This window comes from Caretta caretta, chromosome 13 (assembly GCF_965140235.1).
Source record: "Caretta caretta isolate rCarCar2 chromosome 13, rCarCar1.hap1, whole genome shotgun sequence".
Lineage (NCBI taxonomy): Eukaryota > Metazoa > Chordata > Testudines > Cheloniidae > Caretta > Caretta caretta.
The window spans coordinates 302769-319453 of NC_134218.1; the positions used below are offsets into that span (position 1 = coordinate 302769).

The 16685-nt window shown below is 46.8% G+C and overlaps 1 protein-coding gene across 5 annotated transcripts in view; it reads left to right on the top strand.

Annotated features, from left to right (window-relative positions):
* The window catches only part of ELMO2 (engulfment and cell motility 2), a 49705-nt gene that overhangs the window by 26264 nt on the left and 6756 nt on the right, over window positions 1-16685 (top strand). For 4 of the 5 annotated variants that reach the window (XM_048820248.2, XM_048820249.2, XM_048820251.2 and 1 more), the window contains exons 8-15: window positions 875-1026; window positions 3834-3912; window positions 4530-4565; window positions 7507-7557; window positions 7869-7991; window positions 8313-8447; window positions 8939-9043; window positions 9130-9238. In XM_048820248.2, coding sequence (XP_048676205.1) covers window positions 875-1026; window positions 3834-3912; window positions 4530-4565; window positions 7507-7557; window positions 7869-7991; window positions 8313-8447; window positions 8939-9043; window positions 9130-9238 — 790 coding nt within the window. The remainder of the gene's footprint in view (window positions 1-874; window positions 1027-3833; window positions 3913-4529; window positions 4566-7506; window positions 7558-7868; window positions 7992-8312; window positions 8448-8938; window positions 9044-9129; window positions 9239-16685) is intronic. The other variant, XM_075118601.1, reaches the window with a different exon arrangement.

Sequence of the window (16685 nt, forward strand, 5' to 3'; positions counted from 1 at the left end):
CTTCAAAGAATTCATTTAGCTTCTCCACAACGGCCTTGTCTTCCTTGAGTGCTCCTTTAGTACCTTGATCATCCAGTGGCTCCACTGATTGTTTGGCAGGCTTCCTGCTTCTGAGGTATTTAAAAAAATTTTGCAGTTAGTTTTTGGGGTGTTTGGTAGTTGGGCCAAAATAGAATCTGAAGGCTGCCTAATTATACTTTTCCACTTGACTTACCAGAATGTGAACCATAGGTGTGGTCTGGCCCATTTTAAAAGTCAACATTAATTGTGTCACTATTCACTATTCTAGCAGAAACAACCAGCTCATATGTGTCTCCCACAATCCCAAACTGCTCCTGTGCTTCCCTGGGTGCCTAGATCTCCAGCTTCTGCAGTGTAGTTATTGGTTCTTGATACAAAATCCTGCAGCATGCTGCAAATAAGGATTGTAGGGATGTCAGAATCTCTTATGACTATGTGGCAGGTGCAACATGAGGCATGAGTGAGACAGCCTTATGCTAAGGAAGGTTACAGACCATCTTACTCCATAAAAGCAGGAGATGCCCAGGCCACAGCCTCTCAGAGTTGGGGTAGTGTCCTTCTCACAGTTGCAGAAGCTGGACCTTTTGGGATTGTGGTGCATGTCACATGCTCCACATGGAGTGGGTTTCTCCTGCTCTGATGCAGCTTCCAAGAACAGTGTGACTCTTGCAGGCAGCTGGATGCAAGGTGAGGTGGTGCTGATTTTAAGAGTATGATGCAGTTGCTACACTTCCTCTTGGTGTTCTGAGGCCTGCCTCCTCTGCCTGCCTGTGTCAAAGCACTTTGGTATTTGGTTTGTCACACAGCCTCTGTGGTGGGCATCTTGCTGAGGTGCTGATTTCTCTGGATTTAGATTGCAGGATATGTGAGTCAGCCCATGGTGGACGTCTCTATTCTTCAGCGATCCCTGGCCATCCTAGAGAGCATGGTGCTGAACAGCCAGACTCTGTACCAGAAGATAGCGGAGGAGATCACTGTGGGGCAGCTCATCTCTCACCTCCAGGTGTGAGTATCCAACAACCCAGAGTGGAGAGATCTAAAACTAAACTGAGATTTGTAAAACTTTTTTAGATTATCATTTTAGATTAAAATTCATAACAATGCTGTTTTAAATGGCATTACTGGTAGGGTGTCTTATCTGAACTTTACAAATCTGCGAAAGGCAAAGAACAAGAAATTGGAAAATTATGGCACTAATCTTGGAAATACTTTAGAAATTGAGTAATTTCCCTCATGTGAATAGTCTCACTGATTTCAGTGGGATTAATCATGTGCTTAATATGCACGTGCAGAAGAGTTGGCAGGACTGGGGCCTAAAACTGTATTGTTAGTCAAAACTTTTATTTTATAAATCCAAATAGCACTGTAAAGCAAAATTACTTCAGTGTTACCAATGAACAGTTGTTTAGTATTTCAGTACATTAACAAAGTTAAAACTTGTGAATTCTGTGTATACAATCTCACAAACATTGATATTAACATGAATATTTCATAATGCAACACATTCAACTTTCATTACAATCCATGATCAAAAATCACAGGCCAGTTACCAAGGAGTCCTAATATTTGCATTCCCTGAGGATCCCCTCTGTGCTTTCAGAATTGCTTGAGAAGGACAATCAGCTTAAGGTCTGACAAGTGCACGGCTACCTTCCTTGTTTGTGTTTGGCTGCTGCAAGGTGGTTGTTGCAAAATTGTTTAATCCCATCAAGCCCAGTCCTGCAGCTGGATCCACGTGAGCTGAGAACCATAGGAGTCAGTGCAGGTCCATGCATGTGCTTTGCTAAGATGTAGATTTTTTTGCCCCTGCCTCCTTTCCTGTCAAAGCACGGCCATTTAGCAGGTAATGGTCCATCAGCCTTGTTCACACCTGGCTGAGGCATCAGTTTGCCCTTTGTCTCTGAGGAACTGGTTGGCCATTTCCCAGACTTCTCTGGGAAACATATTTTTAGTCAAGATCTCAGCTTTTGTTTATAACTTTACATATTGCACTACTACATGCATTTTGCCATGATATTGATAAGCAAATTATGATTTTAAATACCTCAAAAGGCATACCATGTACAAACATTTTTACAATAGTGTGTAGGGTGTGAACACAGGCATGTATTCTATGACAGTTGCCCACATCCCAGGTAAGTGCCCAGTCACTGGGTGCTAAACATTTTATAAGGAGGGCATCACCACTGCATTTTTCAGGAAATAAATGGTTTGCTCGAAATATTTTGCTGAGCTCTAGTTGCAGATATAGCACTGGGTATTTGCTTATTGAGTTTATGTTTGAGTTTGTGATGTTCTCTCAAAAAAATATACTAATGAAGATCAGAGATGCTTCATTTCAGGGCTGAAGCTTCTTAAGAGAAAAAACCTCTAGGTAAACCTGAAATGCCACAAACTGTTAGGAAACTAATTATAAACAAGTACAAAACCTCATTATTAATAATGTAAGACTATAAAATGAGGAGAAAGTAAAGAACTAACAACATGTAAATAAAATATCTCATTTTAAATTTTTTAATTAAATTTTTAAAAATCTAAAACTTTTTAATCGTGATTTTTATTCACTTCCCACTAGGGAGCCAGCTGCTGCTCCTGTCTCGTTTGCTTCATGTCTTCACTCTTTATTTTTCTGTGTTCAACTCTGTGCCACACATAGGGCCGGCTACCATGCCCTCTCCAGCTCCTCCTCCCCGACCTGAGCGACCCATGACAACCTCTCCCCTTGGTCAGCCTTTCCCATGGAGCCTCCTTGTCCTCCTCATAAAAAGTCTAGGCTCATGAGTCAGGGCCTGTAATTTTACAGCCCCCACCTGCCACAGCCCAGAGGTTGAGGCTCTGGCCCCTGTGTCCCGAGAGCTGCATTCAGGATAAATGTTCAGAATAAAGAAAAGGAGTACTTGTGGCACCTTAAAGACTAACAAATTTATTTGAGTATAAGCTTTCGTGAGCTACAGCTCACTTCATCAGGTGCATGTAGTGGAAAATACAGTGGGGAGATTTTATATACACAGAGAACATGAAACAGTGGGTGTTACCATACACACTGTAACGAAAGTGATCAGGTACGGTGAGCTATTACGAGCAGGAGAGAAAAAAACCCTTTTGTAGTGATAATCAAGGTGGGCCATTTCCAGCAGTTGACAAGAACGTGTCCGGAACAGTAAGGGGGGAAAATAAACATGGGGAAATAGTTTTACTTTGTGTAATGACACATCCACTTCCAGTCTTTATTCAAGTTTAATGTAATGGTGTCCAGTTTGCAAATTAATTCCAATTCAACAGTCTCTTGTTGGAGTCTGTTTTTGAAGTTTTTTTTGTTGAAGAATTACGACTTAGGTCTGTAATCAAGTGACCAGAGAGACTGAAGTGTTCTCTGACGGCTGCTACTCTAAAACTTGTTCAGAATGTGGATGCTGCTTCTGGCAGTTGCTGCAGTTTGAGTTTCTGCTGGTAGAGACTGAGGCCAAAGGTTGTTGGGCTTGAGAATGGTTTGTAAACTCTTTGATACAGTGTCTGTCATGTGAGCCAGAAGAAATAGCGTAAACCATGTTTGGAAGCATTTGTCATAGTGTATTTTCCCCTGACTACAGCAGCTTTTACCTGTCAGTTCAGTGGTGTTCTGAGCAAAGCTAGATGACATGGTGGTAAAAATAGTTGGGTCCTGTCTGAGGAGCTGCACCAGTGCAGATCCTGCCTCCAGATATCCTTGAATAGATGGGGTGAAGTGACAGCCTGTAATATTCCCCTCCCTGTTCTGCAAACACTCGCTGCTTCTTTCATCTCCAGTTCTCCATGTGTCTCTGTCCCTGCAGCTCAAACCAGGAGATTCAGACGTATGCCATTGCCCTGATCAATGCCCTCTTCCTGAAGGCGCCTGAGGACAAGAGACAGGTCTGTGACCTTCTTTCTGTAGCCAAAACCCCTGGCCTGATTAATGGCTGACTGCTCGTTTGGCACCTGCAGCATCTGTCTAAGCAGAATGGGGCCCAGACTCAGACAAGCTCTTTCTATTGCTGTGGGACTCTCTTGCAGTGGTTCAGCATGGGGGGAAATGCAGCAATCTCAGCAGAGATATTGACTGGTGCAGAGGGCTATTGGTGTGGGGGATGTCCAGCAGGAAAATGGGGTGTTGCTGGGGAAGAAGCATAGAGCGATTGTATGTAGCGCATGGACACCCTTTGGAGAAACTGAGTCCTGTGGGAATGCCACGTGGGAGTGCAGCACAGGGTGGGGCGGTTAGGAGCCCCATGGGACTGTCCAACATGTGCACACACAATCTCTAAGACCCATGGGCATGTCCCCATGACATGCATAAGATAAGTAAGTTATCTGCTCTGCTTGAGGCGCCCCAAGATCTTACCTAGGTGTGGGGTGTGCATGCGTCTGTGTCGTGAAGCTTTGCTCTGTTAACCCTTCCTCTTCCAGTGCCCTGTTTGTGCCCTTTGCTCTGGGCTCTGAGCTAACTCCTCTGTCTGCTTCTCTTTGTGCCTTTTGCTTTCTGCCAGCAGGACAAGCTCCTTAACCCGCTAGACCTGCCTGTCACTGTAAGTAACTCCAGCCCTGGGGGAGGGTCAGATGCCTGCTGATCTGTAGGCATCCTAGGTAGTTATCCTCCAGCTATCTCTCCTAGTGCCAGAGATGCTGCATGGGGATTGGAGGTGATGGATGAGCCATGGGAGGGGTGATCCAGGGGATGGTGCTGGAGGAACCATACAGTTAGCTGGCACAGAGGATATTTATAATGATGGTCCATAAAGGGGTTGTTTACGCTGGGGAAACTTTTAAAACCAGTTCAGCTAAACCAATTTTATAACCAGAACCAGTTCAGTAAAAACAGGCCAAGCTACCTTAAACTGCCTAAAACTGAGTCTGTGCTACAGCTCTGATTGGTTTTAAAATAGGTTAGAAAACTTGCTATGTAGATAAGACCTTATGATAGCAGAGGTGAAGGGGAACATTCACAGTACTCAATGCTGATGCTCTCAGGTTGTAGTGTATGTCATGCCTGATCTGGGGCTACCCCTTCAGCAATTGTGCCATCAGAATACACTTCAGCCTCCAGCTGTCTGCCTCAGGATTGTTGCTTGTGTCCCACTGCCCATGCAGTTTAGAGTATGATTTAGAGACTTCCATTTGGAAGGTTCTTAAAGTATTTTGCAGACTTTTGTAGCAGGAGAGAGCACTTTATTCTTGCTGAAAATACAGCCACCTCTGAGGTAGCTCTGTTGACACTTTTAACAGCACTTAGCAAACATGATGTAATATTCTAAGACAGACAATGGGTAGGCTTACCATCTCAAATGGAAAGTTCACAGGTAATTCAGGGAGGAAGAACCATAATTATGTGAGTAGGAGTTTGGCCAAGATACCAAGGCTAATACCCAACTCATAACGTTTCCAAGGGATCTTTAATGACCACTTAAATTTTCCTTGCATCCTTTGTATAGCGCCTAACATGTTGGGGTACTGGTCCACAACTAGGGCTCTCAGCACTACAGTAATAACAATCCAAAAGAGCACCTCCAACCCCACAGAGCCCCTAGTACCATGCTGGGGCATTAGGGGCAATAGTGACTTGGAGAGGAAAGCGCCCCCTGCAGTCACCCTCACCATTCCCTGCAGCACAGTGCTGCCAGGGCCATCCTGGGGCATTAGGGACAATATCAATCATTTGACAGTGGTTAGGCAGTGTATGTGTGCTCACACTTCTACTTACTATGCTAATCAGGATTGTTTCACTGTCTCCTTTCTTTCCAACCATTTACCTGCTTTATCCATCTGTTGTATCATCATATATACAGCCTGTAAGCTCTTTGGGACAGGGACTCCCTTTATTTTGTGTTTGTATGGCACAAATCTCTAAGGGCATTATAATAGAAATTATAAATAATAAGAAACAGTGCTAATTCAAGGGGCAATATATCCTCTTTTGAACCACACTTCCTGCAGCAGCTGGGTGTTAAGATGTCTCCCATTCAAGTACTGACTCATTTTGACTATAGTTAGCATGTGAGCCCTGCTGAGCTCACAGTTCTAGGTGGTTTGGCTATCAGCCAGAGTGTCACTCTGCTCTTCCTAGTGGTTCCTGTCTCCAGCAATATAGAACCAAAAGAGTGAAAACAAAGATCCTAGGAGCAGGCTGAAATGTACATTTTGCCATACTTCCTGTGTGGCCTGGAACTAGCAGGATTGGCATGGGGAGTTTGGGCAGTTGGGACAGTGCAAGGGAGATCAGGAGGGGTAGGTTGCACTGGTGTAATTATTTAAGTATGATTTCATATTCAAATCCAATTCTGGGCCTGCCCAGCCTGTGTTCACCAGTGCTCACAATGTGCAGGGGTTCTGAAATGGACTGTTCTGCTGAATTCATTCCCGATGGCAAATGGCCTGATAGGTCTGCCTCTTTTTATCATGGGCCCATCCAAAGACCTTGCCCCAATAGCAAATTTCTGAAAAGCTCCCACCATGATATTCGCACTGGCACAGCTCCACCTGATAGTGTAAACAGGTTGCTGGTGTTTTAACCAGCATGTCATCTAGACCTGTGGAAAGATGGTAGGGTAGGTGATATGTGCATGATGTCTGGTCAGCTGGCCATGCTGGTCCCAGACACACAGGTTTGCAGCAGACTCATGTGTCTGTCTGTCGGGATGAGGCACCTCCTCAGCATGTGTAATGTTTAAACACTTCTCACTTCTTTATTTCTTTGCTAAATTGGAAAGAGCACAGTTAAAGAGCCTTTACTCCTCAGGCTGAGGTACAGGCCGAGGGGAAAAAAGCCACTGGAGCAAATATAGCAACTGAAAACTTCAAGCATGAAACTTACTTCCTTTCTATTTGTGTAACTCAAAATCAGCTCAGTGGTTTGTCTTCAAACTGCCCCTTAAAAATCATCTTTGGTGCTGAGACAAGGGAAATGTGAGCTCCAGAGGAAGAGTTCTGAGGAAGTGATAAGCTGTTGAAACAGGGGGACTCTTGTGTCGGCTCGGAACATGCTGGCTGGGCTGTTTACCTGATTGCAGTAAGACTTCTGTAGACAAATACATCCCTGCACTGGTCAGAGTACACCTCCCCAGTTCAAGGGCATCTGGGACAGGCTTGGCCCGCAGCACAGGCTAGGGTAGCCCAAGTAACACTCCATGCTGCCATAGTTCCAACAGGCATTGACCAGCAGGGGACATCCAGGGCCAAGCTTCCTCCTGCCCCCAGACCTCCACACATCCTCTTGCACTGGTGGTATGGCAGTGCAAAGGGGCCATAGAGCAATAATGAATTGGGCCCTTAGATCTCAGGATGACCAGCACTCTAAAGAGACACAGATCGGGGGGAGGAATTGTCCCACAGTGATTGTCTGTAATGAGTTATCTGCCCTACATAGTATGGGCTGTCACTGATCTGTCGCTCGCCTTTTCTCTCCTTTCTGCAAGAGGTGGGTTCTGTTTTTGTTTTTCTCTCATGTTTCTTTTATCTCTGAATTCCCAACAGGAAATGGCTAATGCGTTTGCCCAGAAGCACCTGAGGTCTATAATCCTGAATGTGAGTATGTGACAAATGACAGGGAGCTTCTTAGCCATTACTAATTGGAAACCTCGATTATGCTGAGTATAAATCTTGCTGCTTAAGGGCACCTCCAGGAGTATGAGTCTGTGCAGAGTGGAATTGCAGCCACTTGTTCAAGAGAGAGAAGACCGTTGACAGCGTGTTTCCTTCTGGCATTAGAGCAGGTCCCGTCAGGTGTTGGATCTTCATGAACACAGGGGTATGGGCAGCCTGACTTATGCCTACAGCAAGCAGCACTCAGTAGTTTTTCTAACTGTTCACTCTTGCCCCCACCCTTGATATTGCAGCATGTGATCAGAGGAAACCGCCCAATCAAAACAGAAATGGCGCATCAGCTGTACGTGCTGCAGGTCCTGACCTTTAACCTCCTGGAAGAGCGGATGATGACCAAGATGGATCCCAATGATCAGGTCATTGTTAGGGCTGCAGTGAGTGCACTGTAGAGGAAGCCCCAGGATCAGCAGGCTGGGTACGATTATGAGGGACAGGAGGTGCTGAAAGAGGGGAACTGCTTCATGACTGGCTTCCTTAGCTCCACCTCAGCTGCAGGGAGTGTTAAAAGCTGAAGTTCCCAATGGGTGTCACCGTAAAAAGTGCCAGCTCAATTCCTGGCACTTGATCCATGCCCACAACATGAGCTCTGGAGAGAGACAGGACCGCATGGTGTTGTGTAGAAATATTGCTGGTGTGATTCCTGATGCGCTGCAATCTCCTTGCCGTTTATCCCTCAGGCACAAAGAGATGTCATATTTGAGCTGAGAAGAATCGCTTTTGATGCAGAGTCTGATGGCAACACCGTACCTGGGGGCGGGACAGAGAAACGCAAAGCCATGTACACCAAGGACTACAAGATGCTGGGATTCACTGTATGCATCCGGAGGGATTGCTGATGCCGCCGTGTGCTAGAGGCAGCTTAAGAGTTCCCTATTGGGGAGGGGGGAACAGGAGGAGGCCACAAAGTGCACAGATGACACCCCATTTCTGTATCGGAGCCTTGGACATCTCCTAAGAGAGGAACTCTGCAGAGGCAGGGCCCCCTGTTTGTATCATTGTGAACACACTGCTTAGTTAAAGCCAGTGATTAGGCTCAGGTCTCTTGCGCATGATGTGCAAGGATCTTCTCGGAGGGCACAGATTGTTGTGTGCGAGTCACATCTATCTCCACAAGAGCAACAAATAACATTTCCAGAGACAACTTGGATAGGTGGCCACTCGAGTGTTCCCTGTGTGGATTGCTCATCTCAGGCGGAGGGTTCTGGGAGGGTTAAGGACCCCCTACACAGGCAGATTCAGGGAAGTTTCTTTCAGGATTCCCTAGGACTAATGTGTTTGGGTTTTTCCTACACTCTACCCACAGAATCACATCAATCCAGCCATGGACTTTACCCAGACTCCCCCAGGGATGCTGGCTTTGGACAACATGCTCTACTTGGCCAAATTCCATCAGGACACCTACATCAGGGTATGGAGAGAAGGGTACCTCCTGCAAACATCATCACCCTGGTTTGTGCTGCGTCATGCGTGCTCTCTCTCTCTCTCTCTCTCTAGATTGTCCTGGAGAACAGCAGTCGAGAGGACAAGCATGAGTGCCCATTTGGGCGCAGTGCCATTGAGCTCACCAAAATGCTGTGTGAAATCCTGCAGGTTGGGGAGCTCCGTAAGTGCCTCCATCCTAACCCCTGGAACCTTTCTCTGGATGTGCTGTGTACTGGGGAGGTGCTCCCCTGAAATCACCCATAGGGTATACATCCTGTGCCCAAGGGCAGAGAGACTGGAGCTCCATGCTTTCTTGTGATCCATGAGTGCTGAGACCAGGGTCTGTGCTCTTTGGTGACCTAGGCTCCTCGGGCTGGAGTAGGGCTGTACAGGGTCAGAGGACACAGTGGTAAAACTGCCTGCACTACAGCTCATCCAGCTGGTAATACCAGGGCTGAAGAGTAGGTAAGAAATGTCCTTATGTAGGCAAGGCCATGGATGCTGTTGGGGCCTCCTGAGCCATGTGTGAGAGTCAGGAGAGAAGCTCTCTTCTGGGGCTACAAGGGTGGCAGTGCTCAGCTCTTCTTTAGGCATGTGTCAGTATGGATCCCACTATAGGTGTGCATGTCCCTCATAATCTTTTTCTGAATAGCAATGTCTGTTGGGCCCTGTGTGTGCCCTGTGCAATGGCATAAAGGGAAAAGAGACCACAACCCTCCCTTCGTTCCCTCTTACAACCCATGGCAGAGACACTGAACCAAATGAGTGTCTGACTCATTACTCTTTCTTGAGCTTCAAACTCACTTCAGATTACTTTATTCTGTGAAGGAATTCCTCTTCACCTCATTATTAATTTTGATTTGGACATTAAAAAAAAAAAAAGGGAAAAGGTTAGGGGTTAACCTGCCTAAAAGCTCCCATGCACACAACCTGCATAGCACAGTGAGGCACTTCACACATGCTATAGGTTAAAACCCTGTCCATTGTGCAACGATCTCATGTCCTTAACTGATGAGCACAACAGATTCCATTTCTGCCTTGGGGAAGGGCACATCCGCAACAAGTGCTCATTCTGCTGTTCCTTCTCATCCAACACGCGAACATGAAGAGACACGAGGCTCAAGTTACATATCTTTGAGCAATCCATGAATGATGCATCCAATCCTGGAGACGAGAGCTCCACCAAGCTGGAGTCAAGGGCTATCCCCAGCAACTGCTCCACTAAGCAGGCACCATACCCTTGTTTTCCATTGGGGGGGAAGAAGTCATCAAAAAGGGTGCCAAGACCACTGGTATCAGTCCCAAGATCTCCAAGACCAGTCATAGCACTGGCATAGATGGCCTTACTGTTCAACACTTTAGCACCAACTCCAGGACAAAGAGTACCAACAGACTGGCATGGATTCCAAGTGCAGCTTGGAGCATCCAGCAGTTTTATCCTGAAAAGAGGATTTGAAACATTCCTCCAAAGACAGGTCTAACCCCTCCATGACATTGAGGGCTGGAAGCAAGCGAGCAGACTATGAAGACAGCACAGGAGACAGCTGTACTTTTACAGATTTTGACACTGAGACTTACACAGGTACCAACACTCATGCCAGTCAACAAACCTTTCTGGTACCAAGATGCACTTTAGAGGAACTGCCATCACCTCTACACTTGGGATAGAAACCAGCACTGGAGGCCCCAGCACCAGACATACCCCCAATGGTACTGCTGTTCACTGAGATGTACTTCTCTTCACCATATCCAACCCATTCCCTCTCTCCTACTTCAAGCAGGGAACCCTCTTCCATCAGATCAGCGTAAGGATCTGTGGGACTAGAACCCAGGTCTGCAGAGCTCAGGACTGCAGTTCTGACATCGTCACCAGGGGGCCATCCAGAGCCCCATCCAAGGAGCATTGTGGAGATTAGGTGCGGTAGGAAGAACTGCTCAACGGGCATAGGCGCCGACTCCAGGGCTGGAGCACCCAAGGAGAAAAATTGGTGGGTGCTCTGCAACCACCGGCAGCTCTCCGCTCCGCCTCCACCTCCTGCGGGAGTGCACCGCGTGCCCGCTTTTTCCCCCCTAGCTCCCAGCGCTTACATCGCGAAACAGCTGTTTCGTGTGGCAGGGAGGGAGGGGGGTGGAGAGGGAACGTGGCACACTCGGGGAAGAGGCAGGGCCAGGTGGGGATTTGGGGAGGGGTCCAATAGGGGCAGGGAGGGGGCAGAGTTGGGGCGGGGACTTTGGGGGGGAAGGAGTTGGAATGGGGGCAGGCCAGGGATGAGGGGGCGCAAGCTCCCACCAGCGCCGGGGAAAGTTGGTGCCTATGCCAATGGGTCCAGAGCTGCAATATCCTGCAGCCTTTTTATTGGCCCATGCTCACTATTTAACCCTAGAGGGTGCCCCAGGAAGTTGTTTGGACAACCACACAGACCTCTGGCCTGCTGCAACTCCAGACCTCCCCTAGCTTTCTGATCTCCAGTCTCCAAATTCAGCCGGACTCTGACCTTTACTCTTGCCTGTTGATCCCATCTCTAGCGATTACTCCTATCCCTGCTCGCTGACTACTGCCTCGTGGCCACCCTTGACTGTGTGGACACCAGCCCAGCCATAACTGCTAGGTCAAACTACTTACACCTCTATCTCTTACTCTCAGAAAAGGATCTTAGAGGGAGTTCCAGCAACATTCTATACCAGGCACCGATGCATGGCTGCAGTTGACCTGTCCACTGCCAATCTGGCCAGTACTCTTATAATCTGCACCTTGGCCTTACCAGCCCTCCTGGGGCCATCCACAGTCCAGGAGCAGACCCCCGTTGTATGTATAGGGGAAAAGGATGACGTCTCAATCACCATTGGGTCAATGGCCAAGCCCTCCCCTCATCAGAACTAGAGGAAGCCCTTCATGAGCAAGTCAAGGCAGCTTGAGAGATGCTCCAACTGTCCTCCCCACCAAAGGGGTCTTCATTTTTTCCTGATGAGGTGGTTGCTTCAGTCCAGACACTAGCCATTGTTGACTTTAGAGCCTTCCAAGATGTGCTCTTGAGGATAGCTAAAACATCAGCTATTGAGATAGCAGTGATCCAAGAGAACACGCACAAGCTGTTTGATATTTTTAGCTCCTCAGGGCCATCAAGAATTGACCTCCTGATTTAATGAGGGCATACTGGACCCAGCAAAGGGACTGTGGCATGCCCCAGTCTCACTTTCCCCTGCTTGGAACTAAGAAGAAAAGCACTGCCAAATACTGTTCAAGAGCTTTGAGCATTTTTAGATGCATCCGGCACCAGGGTTGCTAGTAGTATCTGTTCTTCAGGAGAAAAGATCAGATCCATCAAGGAACTCCTAAAGATAAGGACCTCATGAAATTAGACCTTTTTAGTCAGAGGGCACATTCATCAGCCTCCCTCCGGATGTGTATGATGAACTATCAGACCTTGTTCGTGAAAGGGGTTTTTTATGGGGGAAAGAGTGTGATTCTTCCATCCGCTTCCTATTTTGGCTCCCACAGGGATGCAGAGAAGAGCTCAGAGAAACCATCAGAGGTCCAGGTGATAGCAAAAAACAGCGCTACAAGTAGCAATGGACAAGGATTGGTCCTGCTTTGAGCAGGGGGTTGGACTAGATGACCTCCTGAGGTCCCTTCCAACCTGATATTCTATGATTCTAAGTCTGGTACAGTTGCTAGATCCATGGCTATGGCAATCATAACACACCAGGCAGCTGTTCAGCAACCAGACGGCTGAGGCACTCCCATTCTCTCAAGGCTTCAGGGATAGTGCTGAGGATCCTAGGGATCTACATCCTAGCACCATATCAAAGCTCTTCCAACATCAGAGCCTGCAAAAGCAAAGAACGCTGTCCTGTTGCCAGGTACCAACCAGATACACATCCAGAAAGCAGGGCAGTAGCTCCAGGAGTACCTGCCATCTTCCTCTGTTGTGCAGCAGGTTTGATGGGGGTGTTGAGAACCACATCAAGACCATCCCAGAGCTGACCTTGAGAAACCACCTCACCCACTTCCATCTGGTGTGGTCCGGGATTATACCAGCAAGTGAGTGCTGGGTATGCCCCATCTAACTCTTTTCCTTGCCCCTACCCACTCTCCTTCCCTGTCTGTCTTCATGGACCCCTCATGAGAGCCTGTTACAAAAAAGTGGCTTCATTGCTTCATCTAGGATCCATAGGAGAGGTTCCACAGGAGGACAGGGGAAAAGGCTTCTGCTCCCAATATTTCCTTATTCTGAAGAAAAAAGTTGCCTTCTTCAGAGGAGATTGAACAGACACATTTGCCGCTTCAGATTCAGTATGGTAGCACCTTCTTCATCCTAGAAGGCTCTGGACTGATTTGTGGCTCTTGACTTGTAGGAAATGTACTTCCACACAGCGATCCACCTAGGCCACAGAAGTAACGGATATTTACAGTAGAGCCCAATCACTGCAAGTACAAAGTATTGCCTTTCAGGTTCTTCACAGCATCAAGAGTCTACAAAATGTGTTGCCACAATGGTGGCACACCTAAGAGGGCATCTGTGTCTAGAGGACTGGCTGATCAGAGGCAGATCCTATCAGGAAGCTCTGAGAAGCCTCAGTTGTGCCCTTTCCCTGTTTGCCCAGCTGGGCTTCCTGGTGAATTACAAGAAATTGTCTTCTTATCCTATCACAGATAATAGTTTATATGGGCCAGGATAGATTCCATGACAGCAAGGGCTAAGCTGCCAGAAGACTGATTCCTTTTGCTCCAGTTATCACTGAACACAGTGAAATCACAACCAGCTATGATGCTGCTTGCCAGAATTCATTTGAGGCCTCTACAATTCTGGCTCAGGTCAGTTTACTTCTAGGCTAAGTACCTGATGAGCAGGAAAGTCCTGCTACCACCTCATGTGCTCTTAGCGCTGGACTGGTGGCTGCATCCCAACAAAGTCCAAAAAGGGATGCGGGTCACAGTGACCCTGTTGCCAACTATGGCATTAGTCGACACATCAGGTACAGGCTGGGGAGCTCATTTAGGCCATCTACAGATGCAAGGAGTCTAGTCCCCAGAGGACACAGGGCTGCATATAAATGCCCTAGAACTCAGAGCAATTGGACTGATGTGTATGGCATTCCTCCCAGTCTTACGACATTCCATAGTGCAGATACTGACAGACAATACATTCGCATTTCATTTCATAAACGAGGAAAGAGTGACAGCTCTTTGCCTCTCTGCATAGAAATGAACAAACCATGGAAATGGTATAATCTGCATAGCATAACCCTGGGAGCTCTGCACCGCCTGGGAGTTGTCAACAATCTGATGAACATCCTGAGCAAGCAGTCAATTACCAGTCACAAGGGTTAATGCAGGATTCTCTCACTAGGTCGACTTTCCATCAGTGGGCAACAGCTCTGATGTGTACCACCAAAGACAACACCAAGTGTCCAAACTTCTGTTCCAGAGAGGGCATGAGCCTTTGATCATTGCTGGATGGTTTTCTTCTGCAATGGAATCAAGACCTTGTATTGCCTTCCCACCAATTCTGCTAATCCCCAAGGTTACTGATAAAGTCTCAGTACCAAGGTCATATTCAGAGCTCCTATTGACTGAGGCAGTTCTGGCTGACAGACCTGTGGCAGGTGTCTGTGCAATCACCGGCAGGCTGCGGGGCCAATTAGACCTTTTGTCACAGGGTCAGATTCTCCACTCTGAACCAAAGTTCCTGCGCTTGACTGCTGGCTGGTTAAGCACCATGGTAAAGGATTGCTCCTTACAAGTTCAAGAAATCCTGGTACAGAGCAAGAAAACTGACTCCAGCAAATGGAAAAGATTCTCTGTATGGGTTGCCTGATACAGTTTAGACCAGAAGATTTTTAACTATTTGCTGCAGTTAAAACATTCTGAATTGTCCTTTAGTTCAGTCAAGGTCCACCTGGTGGCAATATCAGTGTACCATCCACCGATACAGTTGCTCTTGATCTTCTTTTATCTGCCAATATCCAAGTTTTTCAAGGGTCTAATGGCTACTTACCCACTGGTCAGGGAACTTATTCCCACATAGAACCTCGGCATCATCTTTCTAAGGCTAACAGAGCTCCCTTTTGAGCCCCTCTTGGAGTGTGCTATCCACCATCTCACTCTCAAAACAGTCTTTTTTTTTGGTGGTCATCACCCAAGTCAAGGTGAGAAAGCTTCAGGCACTCATGCAGAACCCCTCTATGCCTCATTCCATAAAGACAGGATTGTACTTAGACTTCCTGCAAAATTCATTCCCAACATGGTTTCTGAGTTCCAAAACCAATCTATCACTTTATCTCTGGTCTTTCCAAAGCCACATTCCACCCAAGAAGAGAAGCTGCTGCAAACTCTGGATATATCCAGAGTTTCCCAATATTCTAGTGACAGGGCCACACTTTTTAGATTGTGCCAACATCTATTTTGTGGCTGTGGCCAGCTGCTCCAAGGGGCAGGCTATTTCATCACAAAGACTATCAAAATGGGTAGCTCAGTATATCTCGTTGTGTTACTTGCTGGCCACTGTACCTCTCCCACTGACAGTTAAGACTTTCTCCACCAGAGCCCAAGCAACATCTGCCTGCTTCCAAAAGATGCCAGTTATCCAAAATCTGCAAGACAGCTATGTTAAACAATCCATTCATGTTTGTCAAACACTATGAACTGTACTTAGGTGCTAGATCTGATGTCAATTTGGGAGAGCAGTCCTCCAATCTCTGTTTAACTACTGCAGCTGATACTCTTCATTCCCACCATCCTGAGGGAACAATACTTTCCAGTCATTTATAGTGGGATCTACACTGACACGTACTCAAAGAAGAGAGAACAGTTACTTACCTACAATAACTGTGGTTCATCAAGATGTAGTCAGTGTGGATCCCATGACTCACCCTCCATCCATGCTTTTCACACTCCTCAGCAGTCATGGGCTACGAATTGCGAGGGAACTAAAAAAGGGTCGTGGCTGCTTTATGCTCTAGCACAGGAATGCAAGGGGGCATAGGGCACATGCATTGCTGTGACAGATGCTGCTACTCAGAAAAGATTCCAAGCTTGCCACATGTGAACCTACAGTGGGATCCACACTGACGAATCGTGGTTACTGTAGGGTAAGTAACTGTTCTTTTAATCATTCTTTATGGCACAGCGCAAATCACAGTAGCAACCATCAAGATGCAAAGAAAATCTGAGGAACCCAGACAACCTCCAAGCAACACCCCAAGGCAAACCTCGCCACCTGGAGGCCAAACAGCTACAGGAGCCAGTCCCCATTGGGTGAAAGTAGAAACAGATGCAGAAAACCCCTTGAGGGCAAAAGGAAGTTATTGGGGGGAAGGAGGGGGGGAATATATGGAAGAAAGGGGAAGTCAGTAGTCATGACTATAAATCAAAAATTAAGAATAGTAGAAAACTGATAAGAGAAGCAAAGGGACAGAAGGAGAAATCTGTGGCCAGCAGAGTTAAGGACAATAAGGAGGAATTAAAGTATATTAGGAACAAAAAGAATCCTAACACTGGTATTGATTCTTTACTAGATGGGAGTGTTAGTGTTATCAGTAATAATGCAGAAAAGGGAGAAGTGTTCAATAAATATTTCTGTTCTGCATTTGGGGAAAAAACAGGTAGTATAGTCATGTCATATATG